This window comes from Carcharodon carcharias, chromosome 19 (assembly GCF_017639515.1).
Source record: "Carcharodon carcharias isolate sCarCar2 chromosome 19, sCarCar2.pri, whole genome shotgun sequence".
Taxonomy (NCBI): domain Eukaryota; kingdom Metazoa; phylum Chordata; class Chondrichthyes; order Lamniformes; family Lamnidae; genus Carcharodon; species Carcharodon carcharias.
Window position 1 is genome coordinate 19,547,153 of NC_054485.1, and position 23,222 is coordinate 19,570,374.

Below are 23,222 nucleotides of genomic sequence, written 5' to 3' on the forward strand. Positions count from 1 at the left end.
GCTTCCTGAAGGCACAGAGCTTCCTCAAAGAGCTGAAGAATTTTAAAATGAAAAATGAAGATTTTACAAATGATATAAACGTGTCCCCGCGTGTGACTCAGTCACATGAAAAGGAACATGTTAAAAAACAATGGTAAGAATTTTCTTATTGTTCTTTTATTCACTGTTGGAAACCTCATCCCACCCACGGATGAAGATTCGCTCGCCTGCCAACAGTAAGGTTGGGCAGGCAGCACAAAATAGCTTTCAATTACTTGCTTAAGGGCCTTAAAAGGCCTCTGAATTGTCGGCAGGTGCGCGGCCAACTCTCGCGTGCGCCCGCCGACCAAAATATCGTGCAAGTACGCGATGACATCAGGACGCTCGCCTTTTACTCCCGATCAGGTCAGGCACGCGCCTGCCCATGGGACAACAAGTTCTGGCCCTTGTTCTTCCCTCAGCCTGCAGCTCAGTGCCCCGTGCCACCTTGCCACCCTACCAGCTCTTATATCAAATTCCAGGTTACTGCATCAGCTGGTAATATCCTGGCCCTTTCCCTGTTCCAGTTTTTACTAAAACAGTTCATAATTTTTCTCACCCACTCTGACCTGTCTTTCTCTGAACTTGCTGCACTCCGTTCTCTCAGGTCCAACCCCGACATTGTCATCAAACCCGCTGACAAGGGTGGTGCTGTTATTGTCTGGCGCACTGACCTCTACCTCGCGGAGGCTGAGCGTCAACTCGCAGACACTTCCTCCTACCTCCCCCTGGACCATGACCCCACCACTGAACATCAAGCCATTGTTTCCAGGACTGTTACTGACCTCATCTCCTCAGGAGATCTTCCCTCTACAGCTTCCAACCTGACAGTCTCCCAACCTCGGACAGCCCACTTCTACCTCCTACCTAAAATCTATAAACAGGACTGTCCCGGCAGACCGATCGTGTCAGTCTGTTCCTGCCCCACGGAACTCATTTTTTCGCTATCTTGACTCCCTTCTCTCTCCCCTTGACCAGTCCCTTCCCACCTACATCCGTGATTCCTCTGACACCTTACGTCACATCAACAATTTCCAGTTCCCTGGCCCCAACCGCCTCCTCTTCACCATGGACGTCCAATCCCTTTACACCCCCATCCCCCACCAGGATGGTCTGAGGGCTCTCAGCTTCTTCCTCAAACAGAGGCCCGAACAATCCCCATCCACCACTACTCTCCTCCATCTGGCTGAACTTGTTCTCACACTGAACAATTTCTCCTTTAACTCCTCTCACTTCCTCCAAATAAAAGGTGTGGCTATGGGTACCCGCATGGGCCCCAGCTATGCCTGTCTCTTTATAGGGTATGTGGAACATTACTTGTTCCAGTCCTACTCCGGCCCCCTCCCACAACTCTTTCTCCAGTACATTGATGATTACTTCGGTGCTGCTTCATGCTCTCGTCAGGACCTGGAAAAATTTATTAATTTTGCTTCCAATCTCCACCTCTCCATCATTTTCACATGGTCCATCTCTGACACTTCCCTTCCCTTCCTTGACCTCTCTGTCTCAATTACTGGTGATAGACTGTCCACCAATGTCCATTACAAGCCTACCGACTCCCACAGCTACCTCAACAAGAGCTCCTCACACCCCGCTTCCTGTAAGGACTCCATCCCATTCTCTCAGTTCCTTCGCCTCCGTCGCATCTGTTCTGATGATGCTACCTTCAAATACAGTTCCTCTGACATGTCCTCCTTCTTCCTTAACCAAGGTTTTCCACCCACGGTGGTTGACAGGGCTCTCAACCGTGTCCGGCCCATCCGCCCTCACGCCTTCTCCTCCCTCCCAGAAACATGATAGGGTCCCCCTTGTCCTCACTTATCACCCCACCAGCCTCTGCATTCAAAGGATCATCCTCCACCATTTCCGCCAACTCCAGCATGATGCCACCACCAAACACATCTTCCCTTCACCCACCCTGGCAGCATTCCGTAGGGATCGTTCCCTCCGTGACACCCTGGTCCACTCCTTCATCACCCTCTACTCCTCAACCCCCTCCTATGGCACCTCCCCATGCGACACAAGATATGCAACACCTGCCCCTTCACTTCCTCTCTCCTCATCGTCCAAGGGCCCAAACACTCCTTTCAAGTGAAGCAGCATTTCACTTGCATTTCCTTCAACTTAGTCCACTGCATTCGTTGCTCCCAATGCGGTTTCCTCTACGTTGGAGAGACCAAACGCAGACTGGGTGACTGCTTTGCAGAACACCTGCAGTCTGTCCGCAAGCATCACCCAAACCTCCCTGTCACTTGCCATTTTAACACTCCACCCTGCTCTCTTGCCCACATGTCTGTCCTTGGCTTGCTGCATTGTTCCAGTGAAGCTCAACACAAACTGGAGGAACAGCACCTCATCTTCCGACTAGGCACTTTACAGCCTTCCAGAATGAATATTGAGTTCAACAACTTTAGATCTTAAACTCCCTCCTCCATCCCCACCCCCTTTCCGTTTCTTCCCCCTCTTTTTTATTTTTTCCAATAATTTACATAGATCTTTCTTTTCCAACCACTTCCATTATTTTTAATGTATTCCACTGATCATTTATCTATACCTTTTATGCCCTTTTAGTCTTATTTCACCCCACCCCCTCTAGAGCTATCTGTACCTTGCTTGTCCTGCTATCCATTCTTAATCAGCACATTCTTTTAGATAACATCACCACCTTCAACACCTCTTTGTTCTTTTGTCTGTGACATCTTTTGGTTATCTCCTCCTATCACTGCTTGCTTGTCCCAACAACCACCCCCCCTTCTTTCTCCCCACCCCCCAAACCCCTTAAACCAGCTTATATTTCACCCCTTTCCTATTTTTACTTAGTTCTGTTGAAGGATCATGAGGACTCGAAACGTCAACAGTGCTCTTCTCCGCCGATGCTGCCAGACCTGCTGAGTTTTTCCAGGTATTTTTTATTTATAATTTTTTGTCTGTTTTCTGTTAATTCCAACTCTGACAGTACTCACAAGGTAGGTTGGATCATCACATTCTTCAGTCTCTGTCTCGCTCCAGCAGTCTGCAGTGGGACAGTATTCGGTTTTAAGAAAATCAGAGTCAAACACAATAGCATTATGTCACTTGTTATATAAAAACTTGGGCATTAAGTATAGCTGCACTCAACATGGATGGTATTACATCCCCCTCCTGTGGCAGGAATATGTATTACAACAGAGAAAATACATTTTATCCCCCACTCTCCTTGAGAACAATAACCCTGATTCAACCTTACCTGAAGTAAAAGGAAAATTGATTCAAAAATTTCTAGCCGGTCTCCAAGGCCTAGGGAGTACATTCAATGAGATGCCCAGACAGACCACGAATTTATTTTATCCATTTACAGGATGTGGGCGTCGCTGGCTAGGCCAGCATTTATTGCCTATCCCTAATTGCCCTCGAGAAGGTGGGGGTGAGCTGCCTTCTTGAATCGCTGCAGTCCACGTGGTATAGGTACATCCACAGTGCTGTTAGGGAGGAAGTTCCAGGATTTTGGCCCAGCCACAGTGAAGGAATGACGATATATTTCCAAGTCAGGATGGTGAGTGGCTCGGAGGGGAACTTCCAGGTGATGGTGTTCCCATGCATCTGCTGCCCTTGTTCTTCTAGTTGGTAGCAGTTGTGAATTTGGAATGTGCTGCCTAAGGAGCCTTGGTGAGTTTCTGCAGTTCATCTTGTAGATGGTACACACTGATACCGTTGTTCGTCGGTGGTGGAGGGAGTGAATGTTTGTGGAAAGGGTGACAATCAAGCGGGCTGCTTTTTCCTGGATGTTGTCAAGCTTCTTGAGTGTTGTGGGAGCTGCACTCACCCAGGCAAGTGGGGAGAGCACTCCATCACACTCCTGACTTGTGCCTTGTAGATGGTGGACTGGCTTTGGGGAGTCAGGAGGTGAGTGACTCGTCACAGGATTCCTAGCCTCTGACCTGCTCTTGTAACAACAGTATTTATATAGCTAGTCCAGTTCAGTTTCTGGTCAATGGTAACTACCAGGATGTTGATAGTGGGGGATTCAGCGATGGTAATGCCATTGAATGTCATGAGGCAATGGTTAGATTTTCTCTTGTTGGAGATGGTCATTGCCTGGTACTTGTGTGATGCAAACGTTACCTGCAAGTTGTCAGCCCAAGCCTGGATATTGTCCAGGTCTTGCTGCATTTGGACATGGACTGCTTCAGTATCTAAGGAGTTGCAAATGGTGCTGAACATTGTGCAATCATCAGCGAACATCCCCACTTCTGACCTTATGATGAAAGGAAGGTCATTAATGAAGCAGCTGAAGGTGGTTGGACCAAGGACACTACCCTGAGGAACTCCTGACTGACCCCCAGCAACCACAACCGTTTTCCTTTGTGCTAGGTATGATTCCAACCAGAGAGTTTTCCCCTGATTCCCATTGACTCCAGTTTTGCCAGGGCTCCTTGATGCCACACTCGGTCAAATGCTGCCTTGATGTCATGGGCAGTCACTCTCACCTCTTCAGCTCTTTTGTCCATGTTTGAACCAAGCTGTAATGAGGTCAGAAGCTGAGTGGCCCTGATGGAACCTAAACTAAGCGTCAGAGAGAAGCAAGTGCTGCTTGATAGCACTGTTGATGACCCCTTCCATCACTTTACTGATGATCGAAAGTAGACTGATGGGGTGGTAATTGACCGGGTTGGATTTGTCCTGCTTTTTGTGTACACCATATACCTGGACAATTTTCCATGGACGCCAGTGTTGTACTGTACTGGAACAGCTTGGCTAGGGGTGCAGCAAGTTCAGGAGCACAAGTCTGCAGTACTATTGCTGGAATATTGTCAGTGCCTTTGCAGTGTCCAGTGTCTTCAGCCATTTCTTGATATGTGGAGTGAATCAAATCGGCTTAAGACTAACATCTGTGGCATTGGATCTCTAGGTGAGGCAGAGATGGATCATCCACTTGGCACTTCTGGCTGAAGATTATCTGTTGCACTGAAGCCTTATCTTTTGTACTGATGTGCTGGGCTCCTCCATCATTGAGGATAAGGATATTTGTTTAATTGTCCACCACCATTCATGGCTGGACGTGGCAGGACTGCAGAGCTTTGATCCGTTGGTTGTGGAATTGCTTAGCCCTGTCTATCACTGGCTGTTTATGCTGTTTGGCACATGGTCCAATGTTGTAGCTTCACCAGGTTGACACTTCATTTTTAGGTATGTCTGTGCTGCTCCTGGCATGCCCTCCTGCACTCTTCATTGACCCAGGGTTGATCCATTAGTGAACCATGTGGATTCTTAAGACAATCGTTTCATGGTCATCGTTAGACTTTTAATTCCAGATTTTTATTGAATTCAAATTCCACCCTGTCCCATGGTGAGATTCAAACCTGGATCCTCAGACCATTAGCCTGGGTCCTGGATTACCAGCCCAGTGACAAATACCACTATGCCACCACCTCCCCCATCTAAGGAAACCCGAGGTTTGACCAGTAGGTGTTGAATTAGTCGATCCTAGCTGGGGCAGTGTTTGGGGTGCTAATCAGGAAAAAGTCAGGATTTAATTAGGCTGTGATGCCCCCACCCCCAAGTCTCATAGGCTCCCAACATTCACTATTTTGGCTCATGAACAATGGTGAGGCACTGGAGAGTGTCCAATGCATCTGGAATCTATATCCCAGTGAGAGTCCGTAACTTCAGGAAAAAAGATGGGGATGAAAACAAACCAAAAGGAATTTGAATCATATAAATTAAATGAAAATATAACATGCTTGATTTTGAAGAGGAAGTGGTCTGCAGATCTGCACCTGCATTGTGACACGATTAAGCATGTCTGAAAAGGATTTCAACTTGGTTCAGTGGGTAGCAGTCTGACCTCTGGATTAAAACATCATAGGTTCAAGCTCCACTCCAGAGACTTGAGCAATTAAATGTATACTGACATTTCGGTGAAGTACTGAGGGGGCGTTGCACTGTTGAAGGTGCCATCTTTTAGACGCAAAATTAAAAGGAGGCCAAATCTGCGCTCTCAGATGAAAATTAAAATACCATGACACAGGGTACAGGCACAGGCAGTCTTCACATCTGTAAATGGAAGCTTCACAATCGATCATAATTCACTCCTCCAGACATTCACACATGGACTTTCCAGTAGAGATCACAGGACAGAGGTGGAAGTGCTGGTTTCCTGGCACTCTTATCCCTAACACAAGGGCAATGAGAACAATTGCAGCGCTCCCTTTGTGATAAACTAATTCAACACAGATTAGAGACAGAATCTGGCACCTTGTGCTCTATGTTTTAGTACCAAACAGGCAGTGCATTTATTCAGAGAGGCACCAGGGAAGCTCATACTGCATTAAGGACAGACTAGCAATGCCACTGTTTAGAAGGTGCAAACGGTTATGGCACAATTGGAATATTTGTACTTGAACTGGTTCTCCATTACTCTGTTTACAGTACACACTCAGCAGTGAACCCAGCATGTTATCAATTATAAATTCAATTAGGTTGCCTTTCCCAGTGAATGCTTGCTTCTCAAATGGAGCAGTACCTGTGTCTGTCAGTGAAAGGTTGTGCAGCAGTCGCCTGGCCCCAGTTCCTGCTGCATTCAATGCCTCACACTTTATCATTCTATTTATTCAAGTTGGGACTGGAACTCTCTGGAATTTGCTCTGCCCAAAGTTTCTTACCTTCCTCTTTGTTTTCAGAAGGTTTCTCAATTTTGTATTTTTGGATGGCACTGATCAGGCTGTTAATCCACCTATAAATTAAGAAGAGAGTCAAAGCCAGAGACACCACAGGCTGCACCGAGCAACAAAGGACAGGGAGGGATGTGTCATTTCCAAAATATGGTGTGTTTGCATTAACAGGAGACATTGTCACCCAGGATACAGGACAGACAGAGAGAAGCCTCCAGCCTCACGTCAAGGGTAAAAACCCCAGGCTGCTTTATATTGTTTTCCAGGAGAGGGAACCAGAGAACAGTTATTACTCAGTCTGTTCAATTTAGATTTTTTCTATATATTACATACAACAGTAAGAGTTTGCAGCAATAGCAGTGCGGCTGGTTAGGGCTTTGAGCCAATAGTCTGTGTGGTGTTTCCAGGGGAAATGGAGAAATGAGCAACTACTTACTTCCTCATTTCATCTACATTGTCCGCTGAAAAGACAAAGGACTTGAACTTCTGGTGACAAAGCTGGAATACACTGCAAAGAGAGAGAGAGAGGAAGACAGCATGACTAAACGTTAAAACAGACTGGATTATTCCCAGTCACCCACCCACCACGCTCCCACACAAACTGTTTATACTTGATACACAATCACATCAAGTCCACTCCTATCCTCAATCAATGAATCTTGGAGAGGGTGCAGAGAAGATTGACTAGAATGACACCAGAGGCTTAAATTATGTGGAGAGATTAGAAAACTTGTGATTGTTGTCCTCAGAACAGTTAAAATTATAAAGGGGTTTTGATTCACTAGGGAGGAACTTTCTGCCAGCAAAAGCATCAGTAATCTCAGGGAAATGGTGGTGTAGTGGTAATGTCATTAGGCTAGTAATCCAGAGGGTCAGACTCTGGGGATATAGGTTCAAGTCCCACCATAATAAATCTGGATTTTTTTTTTTTTTAAAAAAAGCTAGTGTCTGTAATGGTGATCATTGCTTGTTGTAAAAACCTATCTCGTTCACTAATGTCCTTTAGGGAAGGAAATCTGCCATTCCTACCTGATGTGGCCTACATGTGACTCCAGACCCACAGCAACGTGGGTTGACTCTTATCTGCCCTCTGAAATGGCCTAGCAGGCCATTTGGTTGAAGGATTTAGAGGTGTGAAACCTCTAAATAATCATTCAGTTGATCTCAGATTAACCACAAGGAGAAGGGGCAACCCTCAGCACCTAGTTTTCACAGATCTCACATTTCAGCTGAGATGAATAGATTCAGCACCAGAAGTTGACATCATGGATATTCAATGGCTATTTTGTGTGGTTCTCTCCTGTTGCTCTATTTTTTTTTTAGAAATTTTTTGGTGGGAATGTACTCAGCGCCTTTCCCTATCCCCAAGTCATTCCATTGCTCTTTTTCACCTCTTCAATGTCACCTATTAACTGTGGTCAAAACAACATCAGGCTACCAGAGCTACTCTGAACAGGTACCAACTGTTCTTGTGATCATTGTACCCTTACCCACTGGATAACATCTCCCACAGCTTACATTCAGTGGTGAACTCAATATGAAGGGGATGGGGGCAGGCAGGAGGTGTCTCAGACACTTACAATTTTCTCTTGTGCTCTCCAGCTGCCTCCACAGAGTATGACAACAATTTGATTAATCCCTCGGCTTTCTCATCCTATCAGGAACCACAAACAGCATGTTATTAAGCAAAACAGAGAGAGAATCACCGCAGATATTAATTTACTCAAGAGACTCGTTTCATCCTTTTCTTTTCAGTTCTACAGTTCGGACACCAGACCTTCCTCTGATCCTTTTAACTTGCATCATCACAATTTCTTACCCCGATGCTACCAGAACAAAGATGATCCCCCACTCCAATTAAAATACTCCCCCCACCCTTGTTCCATCCAAGACACACACTCAATCCCAGCCCAAAAAAAAAATCATTCATCCCCCTTCTTACCAAGTGTAGACCCCTTAACTCAGAGTTTGAGTCTCTGGTGTAGCTGGCCAGTGAATAAAAAGGGGAAATAAACAGGGAAGGTGTCAGGAAATTCGGGTGGCAATGGTATAAGGAGCGAGATACCATGCACTGAACCAAAAATAGCACCAGGGTACGAGACAATTCCATGCTTGTGTAGCCAATGTCTAGAGTGATCTCATAACCTCAGTGATGCTATGAGAGAGATAATGAATGGAGGCTGATATGTGGGGAGAGGATCAATTGGCCTGGGCCACTCTCACTTTCTCTCAGTTGTGGAAATACTGGGACCCATCATTAGCCTCATTGAGGTTCACAAGGGAGATGCTATAAGTGATCAGCTCCAGCTACTATTGACAGATTATTCATTTTCCACATTTGCTAATTAGTGTTGTTGATTCCATTTCTTAATTTTACCCCAGAATTACACCTCTCAAACCATGTTCAAGAGGAGAATTTCAGGGCCACTCCCTGATCCACAGTGTAAACATAGCTCCAGAGGTGCCCTCAACCTGCAGATACAGTTGGCACAGTCCTGGTTGTTATAGATTTAAACACAGGCCCTGCAGTGATCTGGGTTTAGTAACAAGCTCAATTAGACAGAGATACATTCTGGTCCACTGTTCAAACAAGATGTTCCTTTAAACAGGCAGCACGGTGTGCAGGTAACACCTGTATTATCTAGGACTGGAAGCCAGAGAGGCAGGTTCTGGCGCAATGGGCTAGGTTGTAACTCCCAGGTGAGTCATGTGCCTCACTGAGCAGCAAGCGAGCTTGGCCAAATTTTAAACAGCAGGACCTCATTAATAAGCCACTTGATGCCTTCCTGATCAGAAATCTGGGACAAGGCTGTTACAATGGGGCAACAGGAAGCTGCTTTTGGAGACCACAAGATTGGTTCCTGGCACAAAGTAAATGTTTCGGAAAGGGAGTCACAATTGGTGGTGGTGTGGGGGACAGGGGAAGCATGGAGCAGGAGGCCTGAGGTTTCCTTCTGCAGGAGTAATTTAAAAAAAAACTTACCTAACTGGGTCTCCTTTAGTCCTGTCTGGGAAGCCATCACTGCTACCCCAATCAGGCCTCAGGTTAAAATCTCAGATGAGGTCCCAATGACATGATGGGAGCCCCTTCTAAGCACCCTTGACACCTGTAATTTAAAACCGGAATTTCTCCACCAGCCCAAGCACAAGATAGATGAGGCTTTCGGGCAGCCCCCCGCCTCTCCCACCAGCTACCTGTCCTTGCACACTCACATTTTCACTGTTGTACCAGTATAGGGTGGGTCCCTTCAGCACAAACCAGCAGCGTTTCCACTTCTGTGACATGAATCTAGAATGTTCTTTCTTCTTCCAGAGCCAGCCATAACACTCACCCAAACCGAGATCCCTACATGATATCCGTCTACGGCTAAGTGCAGTCGCTACCCCTGTCACAGAGAAAAATATACATCATCAGGAACATTGTCTGACTTTTTTTCTCCACAAAGGCTGTGCGATGGTCACTCCTACCAATAGTGCCATGAACAGGTAGATTGGTGAAAATGAGGTGAAGTAGATTTTTCTCTTGTGTTGGTTCTCCCCTCAACTGCTGCAAGCCCAGTCTAGTAGCAATATCTTTCAGGACTTGGCTAGTAGTGGTATTATTGAGTCACTTTTGGTGTTGACCATTGAAGTTCTGCACCAGAGTACCTTTTGTGCTCTTGCTAATCTCAGTGCTTCTTCCAGATGATGTTTAACATGGAGCAGTTACTGATTCATCCATCGTGGGAGGATGGTAGTTAATAGCAGCAGAAGGTTTCCTTGCCCATGTTTGATGGGATGAAATGGGACTTCATGGGGTCTGAAGTCAATGTTGAGGACTCCCAGGGCCATTCCCTTCCAACCATATACCAGTGTGGGGAATAGGCCATACCATAGTGATGGAGGAAACTGGGACACTAACTGATAGGTATGATTCCCTGAAAGACTATGTTAGGCTGTTGCTTGACAGTTGGTGGGACATCTGTTTCTATTTCGGCAGTCCCAAGATGTTGGTGAAGAGGATTTTGCAGGGTCAACTGGGCTCGGTGTTTCTTTATTATGTCCAAATCCAATGCTTAAGTCATGGCTGAGTGTTCCATCCAGTTTATACTTTTTAATGCTTTACTACTTCTGACTGGCCTGTTAGGCCATTTCAGAGGACAGGTAAGAATCAGCCAAGCCTAAGTGGCCTACAGTGGCTGCCTGTCTGGAGTCACAAATAGGTCAGATTTGTGGATGGCAGGTTTCCTTCCCTAAAGAGGTTTTTACTACAATCCAGTAGCTTCTTGGTCACCATTCCTGATACTAACTTTGTTTTCCAGATTTATTTCATTTTTTGTGTGTTTTTTAAAACTTGATTCAAATTCTCGCACAGCATTAGTCTGAACGCCTAAATTAGCAGTAACCCATCGTGACAGTTCTCCATCCTTCCACAAGCTACAATTTGTTCAAAACTCTGCTACCTGCACCCTTTGTTGCACTAATTCCCACTCATCCATCAACTTCCAACCCCACTGACCTAAAGCAGCTCCAAGTCCACCAACACATTCAATTTAATCATCAAATCCCTCTATGGTCTCAGTTCATCCTATTTATAACCTATCCCAACCTTATAAACTCTCAACAACCCACAATATCAAAAGGGGCAGTACTCATATCCAGCATAATTTGGTGTATGACAGCCATCCCTGGCTGGGGCTCTGGATTCTAACTCTGGAGTGAGTGCAATGGGATAAATATCTGGGAGGCAAAGGCTTCAGACAGCAGGACCTGAACTCACCTTTTTTCTTCCGTCTGTTCCGTAATTGCACCTGAAAAAGGCACAACACAGTTATTAAACACTTGAAAAAAAAAAGTTACACCAAACATGGTTACACTCTCGGCAAACAGGAAATAAACCCATAAGGTGCTGCACTGGCTCCCCAGTGCTCTCAACAGTCCAAGGCATTCAAAGTTCTCTCCTGCCTCAGTCTCAGATGTGCACACCAGAGCGAGTAATTCAGTTGCAGGGGTACCAACACAGTGAGAAGTGGGTCAGTCAGTCACAAGAGCATCAACAGAATGGGAAGCTTTTGAATCAACAGTTTTAAGGCCATTATAAACAAAGGCACTGTGTATAGCCAGGAAGGAGCTTGAATGGAATATCCACGAGCAGCAATGTTTACTGCCCACCATGACCTTGTGATTGGGATGCTTGGCACTAACTCTCTGAATCTTAGCCCAATCACTATCTTAACCTCACATATGAGAGTTCAAGAACTTCTCCCAGACTTGCACTGAAGTGCTTGGTACCTGTCTCAGACCAGGGAGCTGGCATCTGCCCGCTAGCCTTGGACTGAACTTATGATGACTGATTCTGAGTTTCACATCGCGAACTCCATCCCTATCAACTTTGGACTACAAGTTTTCATCAGTGACTCCCTTTGGCTTGATTTCATTTTCCTTCACGTCTCTTTAATCTACCTTGCTCAATTCAGTTTACTCTTTTTTTAAATCAGGTTCCCGACACTGGTTTCTTCAGGGCAGGTAGAGGATTAGAACAAAACAAAATGGCATCCGTGCAATGTTAAAATTAATAGGAATAGCTTTTTAATCATCAATTTAGGATCTCCAAAGGCAGGACTCACTCTGCACATTTTACTTGGTGCATGAGAGCTGAAAACTAAATGATCTGGATCTATTGTTCAATGCCCTGTTGCATGGTATTCCCAGCCCTAGGCTTCCTGTTTAGTCAGTTTTATGTGTTTCACCATCAGAATCCTTCCTTAAAACTACACTCTCCTCAGAGTTACAATTTTATGTAGTGGTTTGTGTTTGTCTGTCCATTTCTGTAGATTTTTTATTTAAATGTACAGAGTGACATTTTGGTATGAGAAATTTGGGATTACTAACTAAGAGGAATTAACATGGCTGAAACTTCACAATAGCTTGAGCACCTTGGGTTAATGACTTAATTCTGCATGTGTTAATTCTGCTGATCTCTTTATTCTTTAATTCCCTCCCTTCTGCCTCAAGATGTCAGAACTCTGCTTGTTTGTTGTCTGGATAAGTCATTATTCACAATCTGTAGACAATACTGGTCTCACATAGCTGTTGAGCTATCTGAAGGTGAAGAACTGCAGATAAGCAAGAGCAATAGCTAACACCTCAAGTTTCCTCATTCATCTGGGAGCACTGTAAATTACTTGTGGTTCTGTCCCCTGTGAGGCTGCAGGTGCTTTCCAACTAAATAGGGCAGTGGAACAGAGTAGTGAGGCAGTTCACCTACAGCATTGGGGTGAAGCTCAATGCAAAAGGTACTTCCGGGTGAAGCCAGAGCTTGATCCAGATTGGAAGAATAGCAAATGTATTGATTTAAATTTTAAATGTGACTTCTGGCTTCATGATATTCTCCAGACACAGAAATAAACCTTAATCTGTAACTAATCTGTGTTGTACCTGTCCTAGGAGTCTTTTTTGGGACAGTGTAGAAGGAACTTTCCTCTCTAACCATAGGACAGTGTAAAATTAATTTTATTCTATATCTAATAATATAGTAGTGTACAGGAAGTGTTGTTCTGTATCTAACTTATGGTGTACTTTCTTTTATTCATTCATTATTCATTCTCAAAACATGGGTGTTGCTGGCATGGCCAGCATTTATTGTACATCCCTACTTGCCCTTGAGATTGTGTTGAGCCACCTTCTTGAACCGCTGCAGTCTGTGAGGTATAAGTGCTGTGAGCGAGGGAGTTCCAGGATTTTAACCCAGCCACAATGAAGAACAGCATATATGTATCTAAGTCAGGATAGTGAACGACTCGTGAGATGGTGATATTTTTATGAGGCCACGCCCCTTCATTTTTGAATATATGAATTTTCAACTTTCAACTGATAAGAACTTCTGCAATTCGAACTAAGACAGAGCAAGCTGCTTAAAAATGCAAGACCACATTCCAAGGTGGTGGTAAGAAAAAAGCAAATCACCCTCAGGGAAGTGTGACAAGAGATACATTTCCTATAATCCAGATACTCATCAAAGCTTATAACTGTCTAAGGAAGAGACATTAAAAATGCAAAGTACTGGATAATGAAACAATGGATGCCACAGACATACCCACCCAAAAGTCTTGGAAACACACAATGGGTGAAGTATTTCAAAGCAAGGCTGCCAGCCACTAGTGAGAGATTGCAAGTGACACATGCGCTGTCAAGAAAGTCTTCAGCTGAGGAAACAAGCAAGGGCTCTTTTCTCCCTTTTTTTTGGAATAAGCGAGTCGCCTGGTTCAAGAAGCCAACTCTACCAGAAACCTACCAGCGAACCCAGATCTCGTAATAACTGCAACACCTGAACACATCCAAGAAGCTAGCTAACCTAAAGCGGCTGTAATGTTTAGCATCTACGCCTCAAGGACAATCAAAGGATACTTAACCGTATTTTCTTTTATCCTTTTTTTATTGGACTCCCTTAATAACTTCCCTTATTCCTGATATCTGTATGTGCATGTGTGTGTTGGTGGTGGTGTTGTGGGTGGGCGGGGGGGGGGGGCCTAATAACTGCATGAAGGCCGAATGCTTGACATTGCGTTTTTAGTATTTCTCTTGATTTAGTGGTTAATAAATTTACTCTTTCTTTGACTCAAGAAAACCTTTGTTTGATTGGATTTTTTTGCTCACAGCTTAAATAGTTAAATGCATTCTGATTTGGAAAAGGGCATACCTTCGTGAAAAGAAACAAACTTTTGTCGTGACTAACCGAGGAGATTGAATAGAGGGGAGCCAGTTCACCCCATCTCACCTGGTTTTAACAGTATTTTAAAAGAAATAGAAGCATGAGTAGGCCAAACAGACCCTTGAACCTGCTCTGCTATTCAATAAAATCATGGCTCATCTTTGACCTCAAATTCACTTTCCCACTTGTTACACTTGTCCAGGTGGTAGAGGTCTCTGGCTCTGTAGGTGCTTCAAAGTAGTCTTGGTGAGTTGCTGCAGTGCATTTTGAAGGTGGTACACTCTGCAGCCACATTCTGCCAGAGGTAGAGGGAACAGATATTTAAGTGGAGTGCCAATCAAGCAGCTTGTTTTGTCCTGGGTGGCATCAAGCTTCTTGAGTGCTGTAGAAGCTGCACAGATCCAGGCAAGTGGAGAGTATTCTTTGTTAAGTGGTAGAAAGATTCTGGGACTGAGGAGCCGAGTCATTTGCTGTAGAATACCCAGCTTCTGAACCTCCTCATGTGGTCAGAGTTTTTATGTGGCTGGTTCAGTTAAGTTTATGGTCAATAGTGACCTCCAGGATGTTGGTGGTGGAGAATTCAATGATTATAATGCCATTTAACATCAAGAAGACATAGTCAGATTCTCACTTGTTGGAGATGATCATTGCCTGGCACTGATGAATGTTACTTGCCACTTATCAGCCCAAGCTTGGATTTTGTCCAGGCCTTGCCACATTCAGGTATTGACTATTTTGTTATCTGAGAAATTGCGAATGGACACTGCAATCATCAGTGAACATCTGCTGACCTGGGAGTGTTTGATGTTGACACTACATTATACCAGTGTTGGCTTTTTCATTATTTTATGCTAAATTACTTCTGCTTATATTGACTGACTTAAACACTTCCATGAACAAAGGGCTTAAAAGTGTACAAATTTCATAGTAAACGATGGCACAACACAACACTTGGTCCTCACCGCTCTCTCATCATCTGCTGATGATGATTTTGGTTTTCCCTCATGTTCAGAGTCAGTTTTCATTCTATCTTCAACCTTATGAGGCTCTATTACTCTTGGAGATTGGGGAGTTAGTGTTCCATCACTTACAATCTCCTCTCCATCGCATGAAGTCACAGTGCTCTCTTCAGACAGCTGACTGGTCGCCTGCATGTGTTCACCTGCAAAAACAAAATACACACAGTGCTAGCACATGCTGGGATAGCACAGTGAGTGACATAACACAGAAAAACATTCTGCCAATAATACACTGCTTTATTGTAGAATATATATTGGAATTAGGAGGTACTGTGGCACAACACCCCTGCCTCTGAGCCTGAAACTCCAGTTTGAAATCCCATTCCAGGACTTGAACGCCAAGGGAAGTACATTCATAACCCGGCCAAACAAGTTAAGTATAAACTTTTAAATCCTTCCAACATAAGCTAATGGCAGGTGTTAAGAGCGGGAGAGGTTCCTGGTTAGCCATGTGATAGAAAGAAAATACGAGACTCCATCATCACTATTCATAGTTCTGGACTACAACATGCATGTAAAAGTGCATGTTGCCACAGTAACTCAGACTCCTTGCGGGGGGTGGGGGGGTTCCCAGTTGACTAGATGGTTGGTGTGGATTACATTGGTGCCAACAGCATGGGGTTCGATCCCCACTCCGGCTGGGCTGGATTCGGGACCTGCCTCCTTGCTCTACCTATGGTGGAGGTCATGGTGCTGAGGGTCAGACATGCCTTCGGGCAGAAAACTCAAGATATATTGGAATGCACAATGCTTTTCAGGCTGCTTGCTGAATTTATGTGGCAGCGGATATACTGGACAAGGAGTAATACACCGTATAATGCTAGTGCACTATTCTCTTCACTATTAAGATTGAGTTGCCATTATTATCAATACAGCCAAACAGTGTAATACTGTCTACACAGGACAACCTGGGTCCATTAAAGGTTAATCATTGTTGATGAGGTAATTGTCTTGTACATTTCAGGTAATAATACATTTTTGGCTCCTGAACAGATTAAAACAGTAGGCCTTTTTAAAAAATCTTTTGCAGTGTGATATTTGAAATGCAAAGAATGTGCATTAAATGAAAAATGTGCCCTTCTGTGTAGTGTATGTTTGCTTGAGGTATATTTTCAACATCACCTGAATACTAGTCTGGTGGGCAGATCACGTGTCCTTACAGAATCTGCCTAGTTTTCATTACACTAAAATGAATGCTATGAAGGATGAAAATCTACCCCACAGATAAATACGTACTACACCAACACTGAGTGCACAGATCAGATAGGCCGACAACTGTTTGTCTTGTGTAGTAAGGAAAGGATGTAAAGGCCTTGGAGAGGATCCAGAAGTGATTTACCAGAATGGCACCAGGACTGAGGGGATTCAGTTAAGCAGGGAGACAATAGAAACTGGGATTGTTCTTTTCAGAGTAAAGAATGTTAGAGGAAATATAGGCTGGAATCTTATGGAAGCGATGGGGGTCACAGCCGCCAGCTGGAGAGCCAGCAAGAGCCCTGCATCATCTCTTTCTGGGAAGATATGCTACATGTGTCACTCCGACACTCAACAGACCAGTGCTAGGCTTTCACCAGGATCAAGGATCCAGGATCCGGGGTGGGGGGGGTGGGGGGTTTCCCATCTGCTGAGAGCTGACAGACAATCAGAGGCCAGTTGCTCTACTGAATGACATCACTACTAGGGAGGCGGTGGCTGCTGCTGGTACTACACCCACCCAAGGCCTAGGATCGCCGTTTGATCCCAGGCCTTGGGTGAGCGATTGCGGGTATGATAACAAGGTTGGGGGGGTTAGTCTCAAGAGCAGGGGGTAATCCACAAAGGCAGTGCCACTGGTGGAGGGTCAGTAACCAGAGGACAAGATTTCAGATAATTTGCAAAAAAAACCGAGGGTGGGGGAAGAGGACAACTATTTTTGAGGCTGAGCGCCGTTATGATCTGGCATACACTGCTTGAAAGCATAGTGGAAGCAGATTCAGTAGTAACTTTCAAAAGGGAATTAGGTATATACTTGAAAAGGAGAAATATGTAGGGTTATGAGGAAGTGCAGAGGATTAAGAATAATTATATAGTTCTTTCAAAGAGCCAGCATAGAAACCGTGAACCAATTTGCCTCCTTCTATGTTATATTATTTTATGGTTCTCCAATTATATAACTGTCTTTGGCCCACCTATCTTCAATTGCTTCACTGACGGTTTTCCTTCCATCATAAGGTCAGGACTGAGGCTGTTCACTGATGATTTTACAATATTTCATTCCATTGACAACTCCTCCAATAACAGGGCAGTCTGTGCCAGCCTACAGCAAAGCCTGAATAACATCCATGCTTGGACTGATAAGCGGCTGATAACATTTATACTGCACAAGTACCAAATAATGAACATCTCAAGAAACAAAAGGCCCATCCACCTTCCCTTGACATTGAAAGTGAATATCCTGGGTGGATTGGACTGGTAGTGGGGGGGGGGTGGGTGATGCTGAGGTAGCAGAGGCATCATCATTGACTGGAAGCTTCATTGGACCAAACATATGAACAACTTGTCTACATGAGCAGGACAGAGGCTGGGAATTCTCTGAAACAGTAAATGACTCACCAGATAGTGCCTCAAAGCCTTTTCACCATCGACAAAGTTCAAGTCAAAAATGTGATGGAATACTAACTGTTCACCTGGATGTAGCTGCAACAACACTAAAAAGCGCAACACCAGCTAGGACAGAACAGTCCTTTCGATCAATGATGAAAATCAGTACTGAGGGTGGGTGATCTGCTCTGCCATGTTACTGTCCAGCAGGTGCTGGATGTAAAAATTACCACCCTCAACTCTTCAGAACTAATCTTTGATAAATTACTTAAATAGACAATGTGTCCTTTTCCCCAGGAATTTCAAATGGTCAGCTCTTTTCAAATTGCCACTGGCTGCTTCAGACATTTGCCTTGCTCATAGAATTATGAAGTTAACTCTGACTGCCTTTTTAATATCCTGGAAATGAGTTTCTGAGCTAATTGGCAAATTCAAAAAGGAACTCTCATTTACAAACAAAACCAGCCACACAGCACTGCTTATATTTTAATGATACCTCTCAATCCTGTAACTAATGAAACTTGCAATATCGCATCAGGAGCAGCTTATTACAAAAACTTAAATACAAGACAAGCTGACTAGTGAATTCCATATACATAATGAATGGGCTTAAAAAGACAGCTACCATGATAACACAAAATAAAACATTGGGGTATCATATGCTTTGCAACTCAGAATCTAATTTTAAACCATGCTAGTGAGCAAAGCAGAAGGGAGCATATATAACCAGGTTGTCACTGTGCAGCTGTGTGTTTCTCCTTACCCTCAGTGTTGGAATGTTGTACTGACTGCACCTGATCCCCTTCTCCATCATCAGTCATAGGTCCAGTTTCAGAGTAGGATTCAGACAGCACTGACTGATCCCTGTCCTCACAGCTTGCACTGGATTCAAAGGTGTTGCCATCAAGTTGTGTACTCTGCTGGAGCCCCAATCTCTCCCTCTGAGAAAGCCTGAATTAAAAAAGAGGAAACAGTCTTTGGAGCTTCTGGTTTTAATTTGAGAGAATTCATTGTGAGAATGTTCTCTGAAGTTTTCTGAGAATCAAGAAACAATTAACAATGGTTCACCAGAGATAAAGGGGCATGACTGACTTCAGGAGTTCAAGGAAAGTAGTGGTCACACTCACCGTAAGAACGCAATGAGAAGTAAGGCCACAATACAGAATCCAAATGCAACAAAACAATGAAACAGAGTGACATAAACACAATCTGAGGAGCTTGAAAGGTCTCTAACTGTATACTTTCTTATACTGAACTGGAAGGAGAGCCTTTTCACCTGGCCATCCATGCCCAGAATTAGGGACTGGTTCTGAATCATCTCAATAGGCGGGAATCATGGCAGGAAGGACAGGAAAATGTGGAGAATGGCCAATAGTCAGTTTCCTGCTGGCATAAAATTGTTCTCAATTTTCGCCCCATCTTTCATGGTGGCTCAGGTAACCCACCACGCTATGTCAAGACCTGCATTTGCATTGATTTGAATACCGTGAATGCTCATGAAAAAGGCAGCTCGCCAGAATCACACCCCCACTCCAGATCAAATGGTCACACCGGCGGCTAATTAGACCATGATAACTAGGCATGAGTCACAACCGGATATAAGTGACGTGCACCTGGTGGGCACCATTTCACTCGTACCCTGTAGGTATGCTCGCCTACCTTTCATGGTGCTGTGCTCACGACTGCTCCGAGTCCATGCCAGGCTGTGCAGGCAGGACCAGCGAGGTTATCTCAAGGTGGGGGTGGCGGCTGGTGGGGCAGGGGGTTTAGAGCCAAGGCAGACCATGCAAGGCCAGTGGGAAGGTGGAGGTGGTGGTGGAAGCAGCTGGAGGGCAAAAGCTTGATTGGGGGTGGGGGAGTGGTGGTGCTGAGACACGGCAGAGGCAAGGGAAGGGGCTGGAGGGCAAAGGCTTAACTGTGGGGGTTGGCTGGAAAAGAAAGCACACAGACATATGACTGGGGGGTGGTGGGGGCGGATGACTGGGGAACGGAGAATACAGACACATTGCTGGGGGGGGGGGGGGTGTGGAAATTAGTCGGGTCCACAAAGCATAGTCAGTCCTGTGGATCAGGTCACAATTTAGAGGGCTGGGCATGCCTGTCCTGGTCCAATCCAGGGAGGGGGAGGGCTTGTCAGTGCTGCATCATTTGGACCCATCATGGTGCGGAGGGCATGGTCAGTCCCTCACACACGTCGGTCCTGAGGGTTGGTGGCTTGATACTGGGCTACAAATAGCACATTCACAGTCAGAGGAGGATCTGCAGTCTATAGATGGAGATAAGGGAATGTAGGGGGAGGGCACTCGATGATCTCATGAGGGGGGGAATCTCTAAGTCAACGGGCCTCAAGATGGGGAGGGGTCAGGCCTGCATGGGGTATCAGGACATAACATCAAATGATTGGAGGGGTGGACAGGGATATCAATGACTATAACACCTCCTCCAAAGGTCCCCAGCGTCAGAGGTGCCAATCTTCAGCCAATGCAACTCACTCTACTTGATATCAAGAAACAGCTGAAGACGCTGGATACTTCAAACACTATGGGCCCTGACAATATTCCGACAATTGTACTGAAGACTTGTGCTCCAAAACCTGCCGCGCTCCAAGCCAAGCTGTCAGTACAACTACAACACTGGCATCTACCTGGCACTGTGGAAAACTGCCCAGGTACGTCCTGCACACAAAAACACCCAGTCAATTTCCATCCCATCTGTCTACTCTCGATCATCAGTAAAGTGATGGAAGAGGTCATCAATAGTGCTATCAAGTGGCATTTGCTTTGCAAATACCTGCTCACTGACGCTCATTTAGGGTTCTGCCAGAGTCACTCGGCTCCTGACCTCATTACAGCCTTGGTTCGAACATGAACAAAAGGGCTGAACCGCCGCCTCCCCCCACCATTATTAACATTCTGGAATTGACCAGAAACTGAACTGGGCTAGCCATATAAATACTGTGGCTAAAAGAACAGGCCAGGGGCTAGGAATCCTTTGGTGAGTAACTCACCTCCTAATTCCTCAAAGCTTATCTACCATTTACAAGGCACAAATCAGGAGTGTGATGGAATACTGTCCACTTGCCTAAATGAATGCAGCTCCAGCAACACTCAGGAAGCTTGACACCATCCAGGACAAAGCATCCATCCACAAACATTCACTCCCTCCACGACGGACAAACAGTGGCAGCAGTGTGTAATGTCTACAAGATGAATTGTAGAAATTCACTGAGACTCCTTAGACAGCACCTTCCAAACCCACGACCGCTACCATCTAGAAGGACAAGGGCAGCAGACACATGGAAACACCACCACCTGCAATTCCCCCTCCAAGCCACTCACCATCCTGACTTGGAAATATATCGTCGTTCCTTCACGGTCACTGGGTCAAAATCCTGGAACTCCCTCCCTAACAGAACTGTGGGTGTGCCTACACCACATGGACTGCAGCGGTTCAAGAAGGCACCTCACCACCATCTTCTCAAGGGCAATTAGGGATGGGCAATAAATGCTGGCCCAGCCAGCGAAGCCCACACCCCATGAATGAATAAAAAAAACTAGGGGATCAAAGTTTAGAGGGGGAGGAAAAAGAGTGTTTGGAGGGAGGGAAACCTGCACATGATGCTCCTCTAGCACAAATCGGAGGGATTTCAATGGTCTCAGTTCGGGGTGTTTTGGAGGGGTGAAGGGTGGTGGGGCTTGAAGTTCGTCTGGTAGTAAAACCTCAGCACTGCCATTTTTCAAGCCAGTCTAATGACGCAGTTGAAACACAAGCAATGAAAAACATTGCCAGGGGAAGGCTGTTGAGGCTTGTGGGAGGAGTCAATTACTGCATTTGTGGGTTGATTGAAGGGATACACTATTAATTTTGTCTTTTCCAAATGGAGAGGAAAGCACAGCTGAGATGTGTTAGGAACAGTCAAATGCCAACTTAGGGAATGTGGTGCCTTAACTCATGTTGCACGTCCTTGCAAAAATATAAACCCAATTGGGGCCATTGAAAGATTGGCTTCCAAAGACCCTTTATCCCTCTTGTGGGAAATCCCGAGTGTCAGAAGGAACCAAATGAAAAAGAGTGATGGGTCAAAATGCATATGACTCATGTCCCTAAGAACTCTAAACCTTACAGCTGGCAGTTTAAGATTTTGAAGGCCCCCTCCCTCACAATACTCTCATTACACGATGCAAGTTGGGGCTGCTGTGTAATCCAAAGTATACAGTCTGACAGTGCCCTAACTGAGACTTCTCTCACCAGCAGAACTCATGTCACATCCAAGCCCCTGTGTCAAAGCCCTGTCATTCCTGTGTTATTTGGGGCTGATGGGGGTTGGGTACCCAACCAGTGATCCAGAAAGTTGTAATAGTGCTCCAATGGACTAAGTGGAGATGCAAATGCTGGGATTAAAGTGACCCATGGGTTCCAGTGACTCCCTAGTTAGCAACTGGAAGGTGATCATTGCAGGTTTATGTTCATTCATGTTTCTGATCAATGTTTCCACAGACACAAACATGAGTGCCTCATGGATTGAACAGGTAATGTTGTGTTCATCCTGGCAAACATGCAACTAAGAAGTAGGGGAAGAAGGGCCCGTTGCCTCCAGGCTGGGCTAAGGGAAAAGCCTCATCCTGATGAACAAGGGCCAGCAAGGCCCCCTCAAGACCCAAAAGCTGAGTTGACAGAGCCATTGAGCAAAGGCATCTGGCAAGACCAAGGGAGTACAGAAGATACCTGTCATACCTTCAGATGAGCAAGAGACAGTGCCATAGATGCCTTCACATGTCTAGGGATGTGGTGGGTCACACCTGCCACATTCTCTGGGAGGAGTTGATGCCACAGGGACTGGGAGGCCATCCATTGCCAGTGACTCTAAAAGTGACCGCTGCTCTGAACTTCTTCACGAGTGGCCCCTTCCAGGGCTCCACTGGGGATCTCTGTGACATTTCTCAAGCATCTGCTCACAAATGGATTTGAGAGGTTATGTCCACCCTATTTAGCAAGGCACACAATTATGTCCAGCTCTCCATAGATGAAGCCAGCCAGGCTGCAAGAGCAGTGAAATTTGCAGCAATCTCCAGATTCCCACAGGTGCAGGATGCCATTGACTGCACATATGGCTTTAAGGGTGCTCTGGCAGCAACCACTGCAATTCATCAACAGGAAAGAGTTCCACTCTCTCAATATGCAGCTGGTCTGCAACCACCAGAAGCAGATTATGCAGCTATCCGTGAGATACCCTGGAAGCTCCCACGATTTGTTCGTTTTGAGTCA

General features: G+C 45.3%; 1 protein-coding gene across 6 annotated transcripts in view; it reads right to left on the reverse strand.

Moving 5' to 3' along the window:
* cnksr1 (connector enhancer of kinase suppressor of Ras 1) overlaps window positions 1–23,222 on the reverse strand; it is a 68,770-nt gene that overhangs the window by 10,178 nt on the left and 35,370 nt on the right. For all 6 annotated transcript variants that reach the window (XR_005946119.1, XM_041213597.1, XM_041213596.1 and 3 more), the window contains 8 exons: window positions 18,721–18,908; window positions 15,321–15,520; window positions 11,428–11,458; window positions 9,882–10,054; window positions 8,249–8,322; window positions 7,105–7,176; window positions 6,660–6,730; window positions 2,982–3,031 (listed from right to left, as the gene is read on the reverse strand). Coding sequence is in view for 5 of the 6 variants with exons in the window: in XM_041213597.1 (XP_041069531.1) it covers window positions 2,982–3,031; window positions 6,660–6,730; window positions 7,105–7,176; window positions 8,249–8,322; window positions 9,882–10,054; window positions 11,428–11,458; window positions 15,321–15,520; window positions 18,721–18,908 (859 nt within the window). In the remaining variant the exon portion in view is untranslated. The remainder of the gene's footprint in view (window positions 1–2,981; window positions 3,032–6,659; window positions 6,731–7,104; window positions 7,177–8,248; window positions 8,323–9,881; window positions 10,055–11,427; window positions 11,459–15,320; window positions 15,521–18,720; window positions 18,909–23,222) is intronic.